The 19,712-nt window shown below is 38.7% G+C and overlaps 1 protein-coding gene across 1 annotated transcript; it reads left to right on the plus strand.

Annotated features, from left to right (window-relative positions):
- The first annotated feature begins 5,531 nt into the window (after positions 1-5,531).
- tcea3 (transcription elongation factor A (SII), 3) lies at positions 5,532-19,500 on the plus strand. The gene is made up of 20 exons (XM_078798033.1): positions 5,532-5,724; positions 7,447-7,509; positions 8,695-8,800; positions 8,864-8,954; positions 11,351-11,710; positions 11,783-11,896; positions 12,055-12,138; positions 12,213-12,281; positions 12,347-12,454; positions 12,523-12,585; positions 14,377-14,436; positions 14,610-14,678; positions 14,776-14,835; positions 14,913-14,987; positions 16,247-16,407; positions 16,491-16,546; positions 16,626-16,781; positions 17,138-17,284; positions 18,219-18,290; positions 19,075-19,500. The coding sequence occupies exons 1-20, from the start codon at positions 5,656-5,658 to the stop codon at positions 19,081-19,083; spliced, it is 1,992 nt and encodes a 663-aa protein (XP_078654159.1). The 5' UTR covers positions 5,532-5,655; the 3' UTR covers positions 19,084-19,500.
- Positions 19,501-19,712: the final 212 nt, after the last annotated feature.

Raw genomic sequence — 19,712 nt, forward strand, 5'->3', positions numbered from 1 at the left:
GATATTTAACATCTAGCATATGTTGACCTATGTTAGATTGCTTTAAGCTTCTGTTGTGAATTATCCATAAGTGTGAATGATGGTTGTTTGTCTGAACCCAAATGAGGTGACATGACATGAAATAAATGAATAAGTCATTGGAGTATAATATCATGATACTACGGTTCCAGCTTTATTATATTTCCACTGGATAGAAAGAAAAGTTATTTTTTAATGAATAAGCTAAAAATTGAATTGTGGAGAGAAGGGTCGTTTGAACATTCCAGAACAAATCGTACACTGAGTCATGTTCTTAAGTATGAAGGGATCAGAGAGTTTGAGGTCAAAGTTCACAATAACTCGGCGGCTGTGTTGTCCCCACTCTTGGTCCTGAGCTGAGGGGTTTAGCACATGGAGTTAAAGGATGTTTGGGATTGATCCCGTTCAACGCTTCTTCCTCTCATCCCGCTTCCTCTCTTAGCTCACACTTCTTACACTTGGCCCACATTGTCAACTCCCCGGCAGACAAGTGGCCCGTCCTTGGGTCGAGGCCGGGTTGAGTTATACACTCAGCCTGTTGCGTAAGAGGGCTGCAAAGAGATAATACTCTTTACTCAAGACAAGATCTTGGTCTGTACTTTCACCCGCTGTCATTAACATAGCAAACAGGGGCACGGCGCTTTGTTCAAATTCTTTGTAGACGTTGTACCACCACCAAAAACCTTTGAGACTTCAAGGCCATCTGAAATGGCTGGGACATATCGACACATTGTTATGCCTTATGTTTATCTCTTTACTACTTTATCCACTTGCCTGAGATATGTGGATGTGGAATCAAACTATGGAATGGATTGAGTAAGACCCTCAAACAATGCACAACGATGAGCCAATTCAAGAAACAATACAAGCAGTTGATGTTTGCTAAATACAAGGATGAAGAGTCTTGAACCAGTCATGATGTGCTATACATATCACTATATTGACACTTACTATGGTACCCATTATGTCATTGGATGCTCATATCACCTCCTACTTTGGTACGTGACAAAAAAACAAAAATTAAACTATATTAGGAAAGCAGGAAGTGAACAAATGTCACTATATTGACACTTACTATGGTACCCATTATGTCATTGGATGGTCATATCACCTCGTACTTCGGTACGGGACAAAAAATTTTATTAAAAAAAAAACATAACTATATTAGGAAAGCAGGAAGTGAACAAATTTCATACATATTTTTTCATACACATTTTTTCATTTCATATTTATATATATTTATGGTACCCATTATGTCACTGTATGGTCATATCAGCTCGTACTTCAGTATGTGACAAAAAAATAAATAAATTATAAAAAAAAGCTTAATCTATATTAGGAAAGCAGGAAGTGAACAAATGTAACAGTTACTGATTGTAAAAGCACCAGGTGGAGGGGTAGGATTTAATAAGCTTTGCTTCTTCCTACTCCTTTTGGACATGTGGAACTGTGAACTGATTATGGGATGGATTCAATTGTAATCTGATGCATGTTCAAATGAAATAAAACCATATACAGTGCAGTATGTTATATAAAACCAGTGGCTGCTGGTCATTCATATCCATATACTGTGTATATATTAGGGTCGCAGGGGTATGTTGTAGCCTATTCCAGCTGACTTTCGGTGAGAGGCGGGGTACACCCTGGACTGGTGGCCAGCTAATCACAGGGCACATATAGCCAAACAACCATTCACACTCACGTTCATACATATGGACAATTTGGAGTCACTAATTAACCTAGCATGTTTTTGGAATGTGGGAGGTAAAACCCGGGCATACTTGAGGAGAACATGTAAACGCCACACAGAGATTCGAACCCAGGTCTACTTGATCTCCAGACTGTGTGGCCAACATGCTAACCACTTGTTCACCGTGCGGCTCCATCGCCAAACTAGTCCAAACCAGTCTTTTTTTGCTCGATTGTAAAATACAAGTGGTCAACAAGTAAACAAGAAGAGTTAACAAAAGTCTTGATAGCAAACCTCTTGACGGTCAAATTGTTGAGTTGAAATTACAGTCACAGAGTTACTTACACAGCACAGAGTACGAGAATGTTTTGGTTCTGTCTCAGATCAATCAGTAGCAGACGTAAACAAAACAAGACAGGTGGTCTTCCCGTGGACTGCACTGACTTTGATCTTACCCAGATGTAAGCGAAAACTCCTGAACTAATTCTCACCTGCACAATTTTCCAACACTACCTACAACTTTCGATTCCCGAGATACGATACCAGTTTAAAGCCATTGGAAAATTTGTTTTTCACAAACAACTCCTGAACACTAAGTCCTATCGACTCGAACCAATTCCCACCTGCATAGTTCTTTTTCAAACAGTACCAAGCACAGCTCGCTACAACTTTCAACTCCCAATAAAAATGCATTGGAAATCCATAGAAGTACTATACAAATTGCTTACCACCTATGAAGGAAACAATAACATAATTGACAGTGTCAATAAATACAGTCTTTCTGCCAGGTGAAGAGGGAAAACTCAGGTATTCATACAATTTGTGGTGAATGACAAGTTGTGACTTTGGTGTTTCAGATTCAATTAAGCTGTTCATATGGGGGGGGTTAACGAAGATGGGTCATTTTAAGGTACAGAATATGAGGACAAACAGGATGGTTAAACAAGAGCAAAAATCCATCCATCCACTTTCTATACCGCTTATCCTCACGAGGGTCGCGGGGGTATGCTGGAGCCTATCCCAGCCATCTTCTGGCAAGAGGCGGGGTACACCCTGGACTGGTCGCCAGCCAATCACAGGGCACATATAAACAAACAACCATTCACACTCACATTCATACCTATGGTAAAAATATATACGTAGTATTAATAATAATAATAACGGGGCTGCACAGCGGTCAAGTGGTTAGTGCACAGACCTCACAGCTAGGAGACCAGGGTTCAATTCCACCCTCTGCCATCTTTGTGTGGAGTTTGCATCTTCTCCCCGTGCATGTGTGGGTTTTCTCCGGTTTCCTCCCACATTCCAAAAACATGCTAGGTTAATTGGCGACTCCAAATTGTCCATAGGTATGAATGTGAGTGTGAATGGTTGTTTGTCTATATGTGCCCTGTGATTGGCTGGCCACCAGTCCAGGGTGTACCCTGCCTCTCACCCGAAGACAGCTGGGATAGGCTCCAGCACCCCCTGTGACCCTGTGAGGAAAAGAGGTAGAAAATGAATGAATGAATATTATTAATAACTATATTAATGCCAACAATATCATTATTAATATACGTATTGGACTGTTACTTATAATATTGATACATGTGTGTGTCCTGAAACAATGACAAACAGCAAAGTGTAGCACCTGTACAGTCAGCAGGTTGTCTGGGATAAGAGTGTTATACGACAGCGGCCTCTAGTGGTAAAGACGAAAACGTTAAAAAAACAACAAAAAAAGTTTTTAGAGTGTTTACTTATCAGTGCATGTAAAAAATATTTTTGGGAAAGGTTTATTTTTTTCTCAAAGGTTTATTGTTGTAATAAATATGTAATACACAGTGATGTGCTCTTTGACACAGCAGCTTTAGTACTGTTGTGTAAATATGTGGAGCTGTGCACTGTGCCCTGCTGCCTTCAGTGTGGAAAGATTAATCATTACACACTGACCTCCTTTTAATGGAGGACAATCCAGCAAGAGAAAACACATCCTGGCACAAACAAATACCATCTTGTCGTCTACTTTGTCAGGAACTAACATTAGAAACAAACATTGTTTAAGGTTTTTTTTCATTTACATAACAATCATTAATAATCAATAATCATTTTCACTGCACATTGACCGCTAATACACTGTTGACTTCCAAGTTGTACTTTTCCCATTGGAAATAATCATGTGAAAATATTTGGTCCATTATATTTGGAGAGCCAATCAATTAGCCTCTAATTTATTTCTTAAGAAGCACTTAAGAAGATAAAAATGTACCACTTCCACACAGAATGAGAGGAACTTTTTTTTTTTTACATTCTATGACTTCATGCAGTGTAAAGGTTATGTTATGCAATGTCTCAATGACTAAAAACAAATATATTTTCTGACAGTTATTCACAATTCATCATTCATAACTTATTATGGAGCATTAAGCCGTTGATGTGACATTCATTTTTCATTGTTTTGCTTTATCATATTCTTCTTAACAGTCAATGAAAGACAACGAGACAGTAAAAATATGCATCAAAGTCCTGCATGTCTTTATTATTTATAGTATAAATTATAGTATCAACGTTAACTGCTTCTATTTGTGTACACCCGCATTTGTACTTCAGCAAGCTGTTTGTTTTAGTGCGTACCAAAAGGTTAAATGTCAACGTTGCATTTATCAGTGCACTATTTTTACACATTGTTAACATTTCTACTTGAGCGTTGTGCTATTTATAATATCAAAAGCTACAGTACTTTAAGTACTTATTTATTGGTATTGATCTGATATCAAGTAAATACAGTTGCCAGTATTACTGATACTCCTGTTTTTCACATAATGGCAGTTTTCAAGATCATAAAATAACTACAAAAAAATGAATGTGTTGATCATGATTACATAGGACAATGCTTTAAGGCAGGGGTCTCAAACTAGTGGCCCGCAGGACACTAGTTTGAGGCCCACGCCTTGATATGAAAGTTTAATGTTAGTGTGGCCCGCGCAAGTTTGATATGGATGCTGTATGGTATCATGTACCCAGAAAAAATTATTACGTTTGATTAATGTTCATGTTAAAGGTTAAATAACTGTTAATAGTTATCCTCCCTATCCGTGTGGAAGTGGTAAGTTTTTGGCTATTTAAGTTTAAAGGAAATAACTTGAAGGCTACCGTTTAGGTCGCTAGCTCTCTAGTTTGCGAGTTAGCGTGTGTCTCAAGACCCTGCAGTTGCGCAATATGTTGTAAATAAAAAGAGTATAAATGTGACTATAGTCGTGTTTTGTCATGTCTACAGGGCTCTAATAATGCTTTGTTCATTTTAATCTGAAAAAAATAATTTGTCTACCCACCAACTATATGTGGTTTCTGAAGTTTTTATTATTTGCCGTTTTATTATTATTATTATTATATTTATTTATTACTGATTGATTTGCTTTATTCTTGATTTGTTTATTTATTTTTCATCTTATTTTGTGCAGAAAAATAAAAATGAAGATATTTGAGAACAGTGGAATGTTTTATCAGAGCTTTTATTGTAGAAAATCGGAACCAAAGCACTGAAAAAGTTTGTATATTTTTCAGTTTTTAATAAATGCGTTTTGTTCTTTTTTTGGAAAACCTGTTGCGGCCCAGCCTTGCCCAGACCCTAGCTCCAGTGGCCCCCAGGTAAATTGAGTTTGAGACCCGTGCTTTAAGGCAAATCCATTAATACATACTAAATACAACATAAGACACTAACAATATCAGCAAAATAAATATATATATATATATTGATCATATAGTCACATAACCCCTGCCTGTTCCACCCATGCCCGCCTATATTTAGTTGTCAAGTGTGGAGGTGGTCAGCTGGCGAGGACACGCCCTCTGTGGCGCTGAATGGAGCGCGTCGTGCGTAAAGTCCGACCTGCAACAACTTTGCAGCTTTGGGTCGTTTTCGCTCACATTTCAGCGTTTGCACCCAAACAGAGTGATTTAATGCAGCCATGACGCGGGAAGAAGACCTGATCCGGATAGCCAAGAAGCTGGACAAGATGGTGTCTAGAAATAACACGGTGAGACAGGAGCTTAGACACCCACAGGTGGCGCGCTCTGCTGTGTGTGTGTGTGTGTGTGTGTGTGTGTGTGTGTGCATGGAAGCGCATTGCTCACACAAGGCCAGAGTTCGAATCATTAGAGGAGAAACAGGCCGTGTTGCTTTATCGCATTTGTAACTTGGACAAAATACTTTGAGTGTACTTTGTGTGTGTGTGTGTGTGTGTGTGTGTGTGTGCAGTTGTAAGCGAACCCTCGCCGCGCTGTAGCAAATGGTCGACAGGTGTTTGCACAACGCTGATCTAGGAGCAGTTCAAGTTTGCAGCGTTTAGTGGGTCAAGTGTTGTCCAGGCTGGCCAACTGCTCTGCTAAGTAAACAAGTACAGTAATGTGTACGTGCTGAGTGAACAACATACAGGCGTGCTCTTTTTGGATTTTGTGTAAAGACATTTAATATCTAACCATTTGAAATAAAATGCACAATAAACTGCTTATTATCATTCAAATAATGCATGCAGTATTTTGATCAAAATGGCTTCTTATTGGAGTGCGGGGGACTGCTGGGCACTAGGTGGGTGCACTCAGGGGCTAGGGGGGCCGGGGCCAGGTGGGTTGGTGGTGTGCTACGGCAATGTCCTGGGGTTTTGTTGGGATGTCCGATGTTCCCATTCTTCTGATGTTGTTTTGTCTTATGTAAGATTCTGTGATTATATGTGTGGGAAATAATCACTTATTGAATTGGTAACTGCTCTGCCGTGGATTTAATAAGCTTTGCTTCTTCCTGCTCCTTTTTAGACATGTATGTATGTATGTATGTGTGTGTGTGTGTGTGTGTGTGTATGTATGTATGTATGTATGTATGTATGTGAATGTATGCTGCATATATATAGTATGTGTGTGTGTATATATGTATGTATGTATGTATGTTAATGTATGCTGCATATATATATGTGCATGTGTATATATGTATGTATGTATGTATGTATGTATGTATGTATGTATGTATGTATGTATGTATGTATGTATGTATGTATGTATGTATGCTGCATATATATATGTGCGTGTGTATATATGTATGTATGTATGTATGTGAATGTATGCTGTGTGTGTGTGTGTATGTATGTATGTATGTGAATGTATGCTGTGTGTGTGTGTGTGTATGTATGCTGTGTGTGTGTGTGTGTATGTATGTATGTATGTATGTATGTGAATGTATGCTGCATGTATATATATACGTATATATGTGTGTATGTATGTATGTATGTATGTATGTGAATGTATGCTGCATGTATATATATGTGTGTGTGTGTATATATATATGTGTGTGTGTATATATGTAAGTATATAAATAGATATTGCAAGTGTATTGTATTGTAAGTGTATATGTGAGAAACATTAATGTAACATAGTATGCATGTCTGAAATAAATTAATAATAATAATAATAAGACTATTAGAAAGCACTTTTACGTTCCACAAATCTTTGTCTTTTTACATTGTAACAATGAAATGATTATGTATGGGAATGTAAAGCAACGGGATCCTAATTTGTTGTTGAAAAGGTCTATGGAAGGTGAAGTCATTGCACACTCAGTACAATAAACCAAGCATATTGTTTCATTTGCATATTAAATAATAAACAAAAGCAATCCTGTCAAGCGACCGTGCATTGAGTCTTGTTATTGTAGAATTAAGCATTCAAAATTAAATGTATTCAACTTGTTCATGACTTTCCACTTGCAGGAAGGCGCCATGGACCTGCTGAAGGAGCTCAAAGGTTTCAGTATGACACTTAAACTCCTACAGGTATCTAACACACACACACACACACACACACACGTGTGTGTTCTACAGGTATCTAACACTCACACACACACGTGTGTGTTCTAGGAATGGTGACTATAGAGTGGCACCAAACTCACGTCTTAAAGGGGAGATAAATATAGTTAGACTGTTGTATTGTGATAAACCATGTCAATATGTAGGTTTGCACATTTGGGACTTTATTATAACCCTGGCTTACTGTGAAGTCACAGTGAAAAGTCATGGACTTCCTTATATGGGTGTGCCCGGTCCAAGCTGTTAGCTTTACAAGTGTGACCAATCACAGTGGAGTGGGCGTTCATTAAAAATTAAAACAAACTGTTTTGGAAATCATCTGCATGGTGGACGAGTGGTTAGCGTGCAGGCCTCACACTGTGCATGCATGGGTTTTCTCTGGTATTCCGGTTTCCTCCCACATTCCAAAAACATGCTAGGTTAATTGGCAACTCCAAATTGTCCATAGGTATGAATGTGAGTGTGAATGGTTGTTTGTCTATATGTGCCCTGTGATTGGCTGGCCACCAGTCCAGGGTGTACCCCGCTTCTCGCCCGAAGACAGCTGGGATAGGCTCCAGCACCCCTGCGACCCTCGTGAGGATAAGCGGTAGAAAATGAATGAATGTTTTGGAAATTGTCTGCATGGCGGTCGAGTGGTTAGCGCGCAGGCCTCACAGCGAGGAGACCCAAGTTCAATTCCACCCTCGGCCATCTTTGTGTGGAGTTTGCTCTGTTCTCCCCGTGCATGCGTGGGTTTCCTCCCTCATTTCCTCCGGTTTCCTCCCTCATTCCAAAAACATGCATGCTAGGTTAATTGTGAATGGTTGTTTGTCTATATGTGCCCTGTGATTGGCTGGCGACCAGTCCAGGGTGTAACCCGCCTCTCGCCTGAAGACAGCTGGGATAGGCTCCAGCACCCCTGCAACCCTCGTAAGGGTAGAAAATGAATGAATGAAGCTGGAATAGGTGCAGATTTTAGAAGATCTAGAAAGCTTTCTGTGCTTTCGTGTGTAGCTGCTAAGTAGGAGTCCACAACTCAATACAAAGGACCGGAAATGAGGATAATAGGTCCTTTTTAATTTTATGCATGAGCATTCATGTAAAAACTTTATGTATTTGTCATGTCACATGAGAAAAGTTTGTCCATCCAACAATGGCCGTGTGTTGTAGGAGACCAGAATCGGAATGTCTGTGAACAGCATCAGGAAGCACTGCACAGATGAGGAGGTCATTGCTTTGGCTAAAGTCCTGATCAAGGAATGGAAAACACTCTTAGGTATGCCTATGCCACACTGAGCGAGCAGTTAAACAAGTGACGGACTGAGATTGTGATCCTCAGACGCTGGCCGTCGTCACAATGACAAAGCAGCTGAAGTGAAGAACGGTTTGGCCTCCAGCAAAGCAGCAGGGTCTCCACACAGCTCACCCAGGTAAGTCACTGTGGGAGCAACTGCTGTCATGTGCACACGGAAGTGGCTAGAAAATCTTCTGATATGAATAATTCATAGGATTGAGTGTTTTAATTTTTCTTTGTATTTTATTTTTAACCATCCTGATTTCAAATTAAGTCACTTGATATAATGCAAAACCTTTGAGAGGTTAACTTCTGTTGACACTTCTGTGTGACAAACAAAATTAAAATTAAAATTAAAATTAAAATTAAAATTAAAATTAAAATTAAAATTAAAATTAAAATTAAAATTAAAATTAAAATTAAAATTAAAATTAAAATTAAAATTAAAATTAAAATTAAAATTAAAATTAAAAATTATTAAGGGTTTTTGTAAAGCTGTGGGACTCCAGCAAACCACAGTGAGAGCCGTTATCCATTAAATGGCGAAAACATGGAAGAGTGGTGAACCTTCCCAGGAATTACCGGCCAACCAAGATGACCCCAAGAGGTCACAAAAGCCCCCACAACAACATCCAAAGTCGCAGGCCTCATTTGCCTCAGTTAAGGTCGGAGTCCATGACTCCAACGTAAGATTAAGACATTAAGGCGAGTCTCAATTTTGCAGAAAACTGCACGGTGGTTGAGTGGTTTGCGCGCAGGCCTCACACCTAGGAGCCCAAAGTTCGATTCCACCCTTGGCCATCTCTGTGTGGAGTTTGCATTAAAAAACACTTATTAACTATAAACTATATGAGGAAAGCAGGTAGTGAACAAATGTAACTGTATATTGACACTTACCATGATACCCATTATGTCATTGAATGGTCATATCACCTCGTACTTTGGTACGGGACAAAAATAAAATTAAAATAAAAAAAATAAAAAAAATCCAAAACTTTAACTATATTAGGAAAGCAGGAAGTGAACAAATGTAACAGTTACTGATTGTAAAAGTACCAGATGGAGGGGTAGGATTTAATAAGCTTTGCTTCTTCCTACTCCTTTTGGACTCCTTCAATTGTAATCTGATGCATTCAAATGAAATAAAACCATTACCATTACAATTGAGAATTAGTGTAGTCCATTAATATCAATATTACCAACCGATATGGACATAAAAATCAGATCCATCGTGTTCCACTTATCCATGTCCGGGTCACATGGGCAGCAGTTTCAGTAGGTGTCGCCCCCAAGGGGGGCGAGGCGTTCCCATTCCAGCTGCGAGACATAATGCCTCCAGCGTGTTCTAGGTCTGTCCTGGGGTCCTGGAGTATACTACTTTTCAAAAGTAAACATCTTGTACTGGTTAGTGCCCACATTTAAACCATGCAACTTTTAGTTGAGAGTCGACAGTTGAGAATCGTTAGGAATCGTTAGGAATCGGAATACGGATTGCGATTGTTCTGTGGATTGCCTGTTTTCAGAGGAAAAAAAATTTTTTTTTTTGAAAGTTTTTGGACCAAAATCTGTGATTTTGCAGTGTTGCAAATGTTGAATGGCGAATGTGTGGATAGCCACTGAACACCATCTTTGTTGATGTCATCAAACAGTCACTTTGTCAGACTTTTAGCGCTAATTTTTCTATAGCACCTCTGGTGTGTTTGCTCTACATCAGGGGTCTCAAACTCAATATACTTGGGGGCCACTGGAGCTCGGGACTGGGTGAGACTGGGCCGCATCAGGTTTTCCAAAAAAACCCCTGCATTTATTAAAAACTAAAAAATTAAAAAAAAACTTCGCTTTGGTTCCAATTTTCTACAAGAAAAGCTCTGATAAAACATTCCATGGTTCTCAAATATCTGACTTTTTATTTTTCTACACAAAATAAGATGAAAAATAAACAAACAAATCAAGAATGAAGAAAATCAATCAATCAATCAGTAATAAATAAATATAATAATAATAATAATAATAATCGAATAAAACAGCAAATAATAAAAACTTAAGAAACCACATATAGTTGGTGGGTAGACAAATTATTTTTTTCAGATTAAAATGAACAAAGCATTATTAGAGCCCTGTAGACATGACAAAACACGACTATAGTCACATTTATACTCAACTGCAGGGTCTTGAGACACATGCTAACTCGCAAACTAGAGAGCTAGCGACCTAAACGGTAGCCTTCAAGTTATTTCCTTTAAACTTAAATATCCAAAAACTTACCACTTCCACACGGATAGGGAGGATAACTATTAACAGTTATTTAACCTTTAACATGAACATTAATCAAACGTAATAATTTTTTCTGGGTACATGATACCATACAGCATCCATATCAAACTTGCGCGGGCCGCACTAACATTCAACTTTCATATCAAGGCGGGGGCCTCAAACAGGCCGCGTGTTTGAGACCCCTGCTCTACATGATCTTCCACATACACTCTTAAATGTTTACTTAAGGTAAAAAAAAATAATTTGTTTGTATGTTAGTAGCAGGAGAGTTGATGTGGATTCAGACACAAATCACTCCATTAAAGACAAGAAAGAAAAACAGAATGAGGAAAAAACCAAAAAAGTGCACAAAGATGACCGGAACCTGCATCCAAAGGAGAAAGAATCAAAGGAAATTGTGAAAAAAGAAAGCACGAAGCCAAGATCAGCAGACGAAGCCCAACATGAGAAGAGACACAAACATGTACAAGACCATCTAAAGGAAATCGCGAAAAAGCACGAGGAGCCCAAAAAGATCGACATGAAGCCCAGTGAGGAGATCAAACCTCAGAGGCTTCCACCTGTGAGCGACCCCTACAGGGAGAAGTCCATGGGCATCCAGAAACCGTTATTTGAAAGGTGAGACGTGACCCAGATGGGAGTGGACTCAATCAGAACCAGCCTGGCCTGAGGATGAACTCTTCATTGCAGGAGAGGAGTTCTGGACAGCAGCGTTCTCTATCCTAGCCGCTTTCCCTCACCTCCTCGACCCGCTCGGCCTCCTCTCCCCATCAAGCGAGCCCCCGTGGACGTGAAGAAAGAGAGGTCAGGGCAGTGATCTGCAGTGCATGATGGACTCTTGGTGTGCAAGCATGCAGTAATGCTGTGATGGCTCACTCAGGTGTGTCTTATTAGCTTGAGGCGCGTGGATGTTCTATCTACAGGAGAATTTAAGTAAGGCCTACTCATGTGTGACATTTCAGGAAGGACGATAAAGACCCTTCTCATTCTTCGGGGCTTACCTCCCCCAAGGTTAAGCGGCCTTCAGTGGAGACTAAGAAAGAGAGGTCAGACGGACTTATGTGTTCACATGCATGACACCATCTTCTTAGGAGGCTCATGTTGATTTATTTCATATTAGGAAAGTTCCAAAAGACCCAAATACTCCTGTGGCCCCTCTTCCTTTTCACCTTCATCCTCCACTGCCAAGGTTAGCATCTACATGACGACATCAGCTCACGCTATGACGTGATATGAGTGTCTTGTCCTTTTTAGAAAAGAGCCTCCAGATCCCAATGCTCCTCTACCTCCTCTCCCGCTTCATCTCCACCCACCTCCGCCCCCTCCAAAGCGCCCCTCGCTGCAGAATGGGAAAAAGGAGAGGTGGGATTTGGATCATGACCGCTCTGGTGGGATGATTTTGAAGCTTTGTGATGTCTTTGTCAACACAGGAAAAACTCATTGGATTCTAAACTGCCCTCAGAGAAGATGTCAGACCTTGTGAGGAAAGACAGGTGTGGAAACCGGGACCCTTTTTTGGACCAAAAATACCCAAAAAAAACAGCCAATATTTGGAAAGAAAAAGCACAAATGGGCGTGTCGTGCAAGTATAAGAAGTTCTCCCTAATATTCATCCTGCCTCCAACACTGTACAATAAAACTAAAACCACAGTAAAGTAAAATTACTCAACCTCTGAACACGCAGAGGCAATATTATCACCTAGTGGCATTTTGTAGATACTCAAATTAATTTAATTTAATTTAAAACTTTAAATTAATATTATTTATTCTAAATTATTTGTACAAATTACTGTTTACGCTGTACATTGTTCATATTTGACGTCATCTATTTATTTTCCACATTATTATTATTATTATTATTATACGGGAGCCAGGCAACGATATTTCGTTGGCAATTTCACTGCTGTGATATTGTTTACTTGAGGTAAAAAAAATATGAAGAGTTCATCCCCTAATATTCATCCTACCTCCAACACTATACAATAAAACTAAAACCACAGTAAAGTAAAATTACTCAACCTCTGAACACGCAGAGGCAATATTGTCACCTAGTGGCATTTTGTAGATACTCAAATTAATTTAATTTAATTTAAAACTTTAAATTAATATTCTTTATTCTAAATTATTTGTACAAATTTCTGTTTACACTGTATATTGTTCATATTTGACATCATCTATTTATTCTCCATATTATTATTATTATTATTATTATATGGGAGCCAGGCAACGATATTTCGTTGGCAATTTCACTGCTGTGATATTGTTTACTTGAGGTAAAAAAAATATGAAGAGTTCATTCCCTAATATTCATCCTACCTCCAACACTATACAATAAAACTAAAACCAGAGTAAAGTAAAATTACTGAACCTCTGAACACCAGAAGCAATATTATCACCAAGTGGCATTTTGTAAATACTCAAATTATTTTAATTTAATTTAAAACTTTAAATTAATATTTTTTATTCTAAATTATTTGTAAAAATTACTGTTTACGCTGTACATTGTTCATATTTGACGTCATCTATTTATTCTCCACATTATTATTATTATTATTATTATTATACGGGAGCCAGGCAACGATATTTCGTTGGCAATTTCGCTGCTGTGATATTGTTTACTTGAGGTAAAAAAAAATATGAAGAGTTCATCCCCTAATATTCATCCTACCTCCAACACTATACAATAAAACTAAAACCACAGTATAGTAAAATTACTCAAATTAATTTAATTTAATTTAAAACTTTAAATTAATATTCTTTATTCAAAATTATTTGTACAAATTTATGTTTACACTGTATATTGTTCATATTTGACATCATCTATTTATTTTCCACATTATTATTATTATTATTATTATTATATGGGAGCCAGGCAACAATATTTCATTGGCAATTTCACTGCGGTGATATTGTTTATATAAATTTATCCAAAAAAAATATGAAGAGTTCATCCCCTAATATTCATCCTACCTCCAACACTATACAATAAAACTAAAACCACAGTAAAGTAAAATTACTCAACCTCTGAACACGCAGAGGCAATATTATCACCTAGTGGCATTTTGTAGATACTCAAATTAATATTTGTATTAAAAGCGTGAGAGAAAGCTCTGTTGTGTTATTCCTTGTATGAATTTTGGTTGGATTGTACAACTTCGGGGGCTTTTTCCACTGTATTTCGTAATTTATTACTCGGTTTGTGTGTCATTCAGCTCAAACCCATTGAATGTAAATTTGTAAGAACTGCAAAGCTGTGAGTGTTTCTGTGTTTTTTTTTCTTGCAGGAAAGACAGTCTGGATAGCAAAATGGCTAAAAAACAGTTGGTGGAAGCCAAGAAAGAAAGGTTGGTGATGCTGGATCTAAGCCTGGTACTTGGATTGAGTTTTGCAATCTGTTGCCAAAATTAGTATTGACTCACTCGCTGTATGCACAAAAGTATTTGGACACCCTCAAAAAAAAAACAAACATTGTTGGAAATATGCAGTTGGCAAAGGTCACTGATGATGACTCTTTCAGGAAGAACTCCTGTGACTCTAAATTGGGCCAACCGGTGAAACGCCATTCAACTGATGCCAAACCTGACAGGTACAAACAGTCAGCCTGTCCTTATATAAGCACTTTAAACTGTTTAGGAAGCAATTCCAGCGAAGGGAACGTTAAACTCAAGTGTCTCGCTACTCAGGCGGGAATCAGATTCAAAGCAGAGCAGCTCACCTCCTGCAAAGAAGCTAACATCTGAAAGGTACCGGGTATACATGAAGAATTTGTAGCAGAGAAACTCCTGATTCAACTGCAGGTGATGTTGACTTTTTGTGACAGGAGGGAGTCTCACGGCTCAAAGGCCCCCCAGTCTGCGCCACCACAAAGGAAGCCTTCCACTGATAACAATGAAAGGTATATTGCAATGTCAATATGTCAGTGTCAATATCCCCCCGCCTTAGAGATACATTACATTGCTTAATGTCGTTTACACAACACTACTCATTTGCGTCATTTTGTACCTCAGAGATTATATAACTTAAAAAATAAAAGTAATCCATTATATACTATTTGTCTTTGTCCCAAAAAACATAAAAAATAAATAACAGACAGCTACTTCCCCCTGGCCATCAGACTGCTCAATGCCAAATAAGCCCCTCTACCTGGCCACACGCACACACAAAACTTTAAATTATTATTATTTATTCTAAATCAGGGGTCTCAAACTCAATTTACCTGGGGGCTACTGGAGCTAGAGTCTGGGTGAGACTGGGCCGCATCAGGTTTTCCAAAAAAAAAAAAACACCAAAAAAACAGAAAAATGAATAAACTTTGCTTTGGTTCCGATTTTCTACAATAAAAGCTCTGATAAAACATTCCACTGTTCTCAAATATCTTACTTTTTATTTTTCTACACAAAATAAGATGAAAAATAAATAAGCAAATCAAGAATAAAGAAAATCAATCAGTAATAAATAAATATAATAATAATAATAAAACAGCAAATAATAAAAACTTAAGAAACCACATATAGTTGGTGGGTAGACAAATTATTTTGTTCAGATTAAAATGAACAAAGCATTATTAGAGCCCTGTAGACATGACAAAACACGACTATAGTCACATTTATACTCTTTTTATTTACAACATATTGCGCAACTGCAGGGTCTTGAGACACATGCTAACTCGCAAACTAGAGAGCTAGCGACCTAAACGGTAGCCTTCAAGTTATTTCCTTTAAACTTAAATAGCCAAAAACTTACCACTTCCACACGGATTGGGAGGATAACTATTAACAGTTATTTAACCTTTAACATGAACATTAATCAAATGTAATATTTTTTTCTGGGTAGATGATACCATACAGCATCCATATCAAACTTGCGCGAGCCGCACTAACATTAAACTTTCATATCTATCTATGTATCTATGTATCTATCTATCTATCTATCTATCTATCTATCTATCTATCTATCTATCTATCTATCTATCTATCTATCTATCTATCTATCTATCTATCTATCTATCTATCTATCTATCTATCTATCTATCTATCTATCTATCTATCTATCTATCTATCTATCTATCTATCTATCTATCTATCTATCTATCTATCATATAGGGTTATTCTCTGTATGTTCCATCAAACAATAACAATCCGCTCTTCTGTTCAGAAAGGGCAAAAGTGAACCCCCTAAAACGCCGACCACGCCCACCAGCCCCATGTCACCTGCCTTTACCTCTGCCGGCGGTCCGTTGCCACCTCACCTGACGACTGGGGACTCCATACGAGACAAGTGCATCGAGATGCTGGCTGCTGCCCTGCGTACTGACAGTGAGGCCCGTTTATGACTGCTCGTCAAAACACCACGGTGCTACGAATGCATCACGGACTAAACACAACACTCTTTGGTGCAGATGACTTCAAAGATTTTGGAACCAACTGCGACAGCATGGCAGCAGAGATTGAAGATCATATCCTTCAATTGCATTCAATATAGACCTGAATACCACAACAAAACACCAGCGGTTCTTCCTTAGCTTTACGATGCACATATCTATCAAGAGATAAAGGCCACAGACATGAAATATAAGAACAGGGTGAGGAGCCGCATCAGCAACTTAAAGGACCCAAAGAACCCTGGTCTTCGCAGGAACGTTCTAGCAGGAAGCATCGACTTAACCCGCATTGCCACGATGACTTCTGAGGTACTTTGGATCCAAACATCTGGGCCAGGGGTGGACTTCCCCATTTCAATACCAAGTTTCCCCTCAGGCAAAGTTGCAAACTGTAAAGAAATGATCCAGATGAATGATAAAAATGTCCCACCATGGAAACATCTAACACTGAAAGCATTTGGCCCAGTTACTTCCTAGTTGCCCTTTGGCCTGCATTTATTATGCTCTATCACCAAGTAGTCTAGGCCTTTAAGACCTAGCAGGTAAACAATTAGAAGAATTAGCACGGCTGTCCTTTAATGTTATTTTTGCAATGTCCGTGCACACTTATGCAACTTCCATCTTTGTACTCTCTCCCGTGTTCCATTTCTTGAAACACCCCAAAGGAAATGGCCAGCGACGAGCTGAAACAACTGAGGAACGTCCTCACCCAGGAGGCCATCAGGGAGCACCAGATGGCCAAAACAGGGGGCACCACCACTGACCTGCTGCAGTGCGGCAAGTGCAAGAAGAAGAACTGCACCTACAATCAGGTAATCCATTATATACTATTTGACTTTGTCCCAAAAAACATAAAAAATAAACATAAATACATAAAAAAAACTATTAGAGGAAGTGGTCCAGTTTACCGGGACTATGTTCCTCATCACCAAAATCCGACCAGAACTGGGCTAACGGAACAAAGTGGTGGTAAGTCACTGTTGATGCACTACACTGCTGGTTAAAAAAAAAGCAATCCATTATATACTATTGGACTTTGTCTCAAAACACATAAAAAAATAACATAAATACATAAAAAACTATTAGAAGAGGTGGTCCAGTCTACCGGGACTATGTTCCTCATCACCAAAATCCGACCAGAACTGGGCTCACGGGACAAAGTGGTGGTAAGTCACCTTTGATGCACTACACTGCTGATTTAAAGTAATCCATTATATGCTATTTGAGTTTGTCCCAAAAAACATAAAAAATAAACATAAATATGGGCGGCCTGGCGGTCAAGTGGTTAGCGCGCAGACCTCACAGCGAGGAGACCAGGGTTCAATTCCACCCTCGACCATCTCTGTGTGGAGTTTGCATGTTCTCCCCGTGCATGCGTGGGTTTTCTCCGGGTACTCCGGTTTCCTCCCACATTCCAAAAACATGCTAGGTTAATTGGCCACTCCAAATTGTCCATAGGTATGAATGTGAGTGTGAATGGTTGTGTGTCTATATGTGCCCTGTGATTGGCTGGCCACCAGTCCAGGGTGTACCCCGCCTCTCGCCTGAAGACAGCTGGGATAGGCTCCAGCACCCCCGCAACCCTATTGAGGATAAGCGGTAAAAAATGAATGAATGAATGTAAGATACAATGACAATGTAAAGTTAATACAAGTTAGTGAAAGAGAATGTATAGAGCGAGTGCGTAGATAGTTTACAATGTCATGTGTTTACACATCACTGTGTATTTGTGCATATAATCTATAGGTGCAGACGCGTAGCGCTGACGAGCCCATGACCACATTTGTCCTCTGTAACGAGTGTGGAAACCGCTGGAAGGTCAGCTTCTTGTTCCAAAGTTATGTTCTTTTTAGGACGATAAATATATATACAGTAAAGTCTCGTTATATCGATATTCTCGGGAGTCGGAAAAAATACCGATATAACCGGACTATCCATATATCCGATCCTGCGCCGAACTGCATTAAAAGTGGGCGGATCTTTGATATGGCATGTAATTTTCTCCTTGAGTTCATGGATTGCGTATCTAGCATGCTTTTGTACTACAATACATTTTGTACTACAGTAAATAAAAATAAACTTACGCTGTAGTGATTACCGGTTACCGGGACATAATTCACCCCGGAACATAATTCACCCCGGAACTATCGATAGGGAAGGTGTTGCCACCCGGAGGGGTAGGCGCGAGGGACGGGTGTTTTCCGCTGTGTGTGCTGCACTCTGGTGGTGGAAGTGTGAAAAATAAAGTTGACTGGAAGCAGCCGTTCGCCGTGTTCTTTTTTGGTATTGAAATCCTTAAGCAAAGATTGATTTAAGCTACTTTTGTATCGATATAAGCAGACCAAATTGGCTGGCGGGAGATGAAAAGGGCATCCTAGTAACCGGATTATCATAATAACCGTGTATCGTACTAACAGAACTAATTATATCATAAAAGACTAGAAATTGGCCGGGAAATGAAGATAGTATCTAATAAGTAGTAATTCGTTTTAACCGATATCGATATAACGAGACTTTACTGTATATATATATATATATATATATATATATATATATATATATATTTTTTTTTAATAACATTGTTTTCTTTTTTACATTTCAGTTTTGCTGATGGCTCACAAGTGAAACCAGCATTTTTTACCTGCATATTTTCCACATATTTTCCATAACGGGAGGCAAAGGAATACAATTGCAGCTAGTGATTTCTAAATGGTTGACTAGTTACAAAAACTGTTGAGTTTTTTTTTATGCATGCTAATAATCAGTGTTTGCTTTATATGAAATTGAAGGCTGAGCATCAGTACAAAGATGATGGAGTCATTATGTTAGGACATAAAAAGGGAAGAAAATGATTATCTTGAGGATTTCATCTGAAATGTTCTAAACCAACAAATGAAATAACATCCTTGGTGGAGTGGAAATACTCATAATACAATATGAACATGCAACTGCATCACATTGTACAATGCATCATTTCAATAAAGTGCCTTAATAATAAAAATGATAGCTGTTGTGCTGTCACATCTCAGCACTTATTTTCTCAGTTTGTTCGACTCATTTCTTTAAAGAGCAATTACATTCTCAAAATGGCAGACAAACCTCCAAACAACCTGGCAACTCTTCACCACAGAATTAAATTTCTCATTCATTTGATGAAATGGCAAATGTCTTAGTACGTGTCAATGGGTAGGTACAGCTTTTCAAATGTTGACGTCAGTCAGTTAGTACGGTTTCATAGCG

The sequence above is a fragment of the Doryrhamphus excisus genome, linkage group LG17 (assembly GCF_037039965.1).
Source record: "Doryrhamphus excisus strain RoL-2023G ecotype Guam linkage group LG17, RoL_Dexc_Guam_v1.1, whole genome shotgun sequence".
Classification (NCBI taxonomy): Eukaryota; Metazoa; Chordata; class Actinopteri; order Syngnathiformes; family Syngnathidae; genus Doryrhamphus; species Doryrhamphus excisus.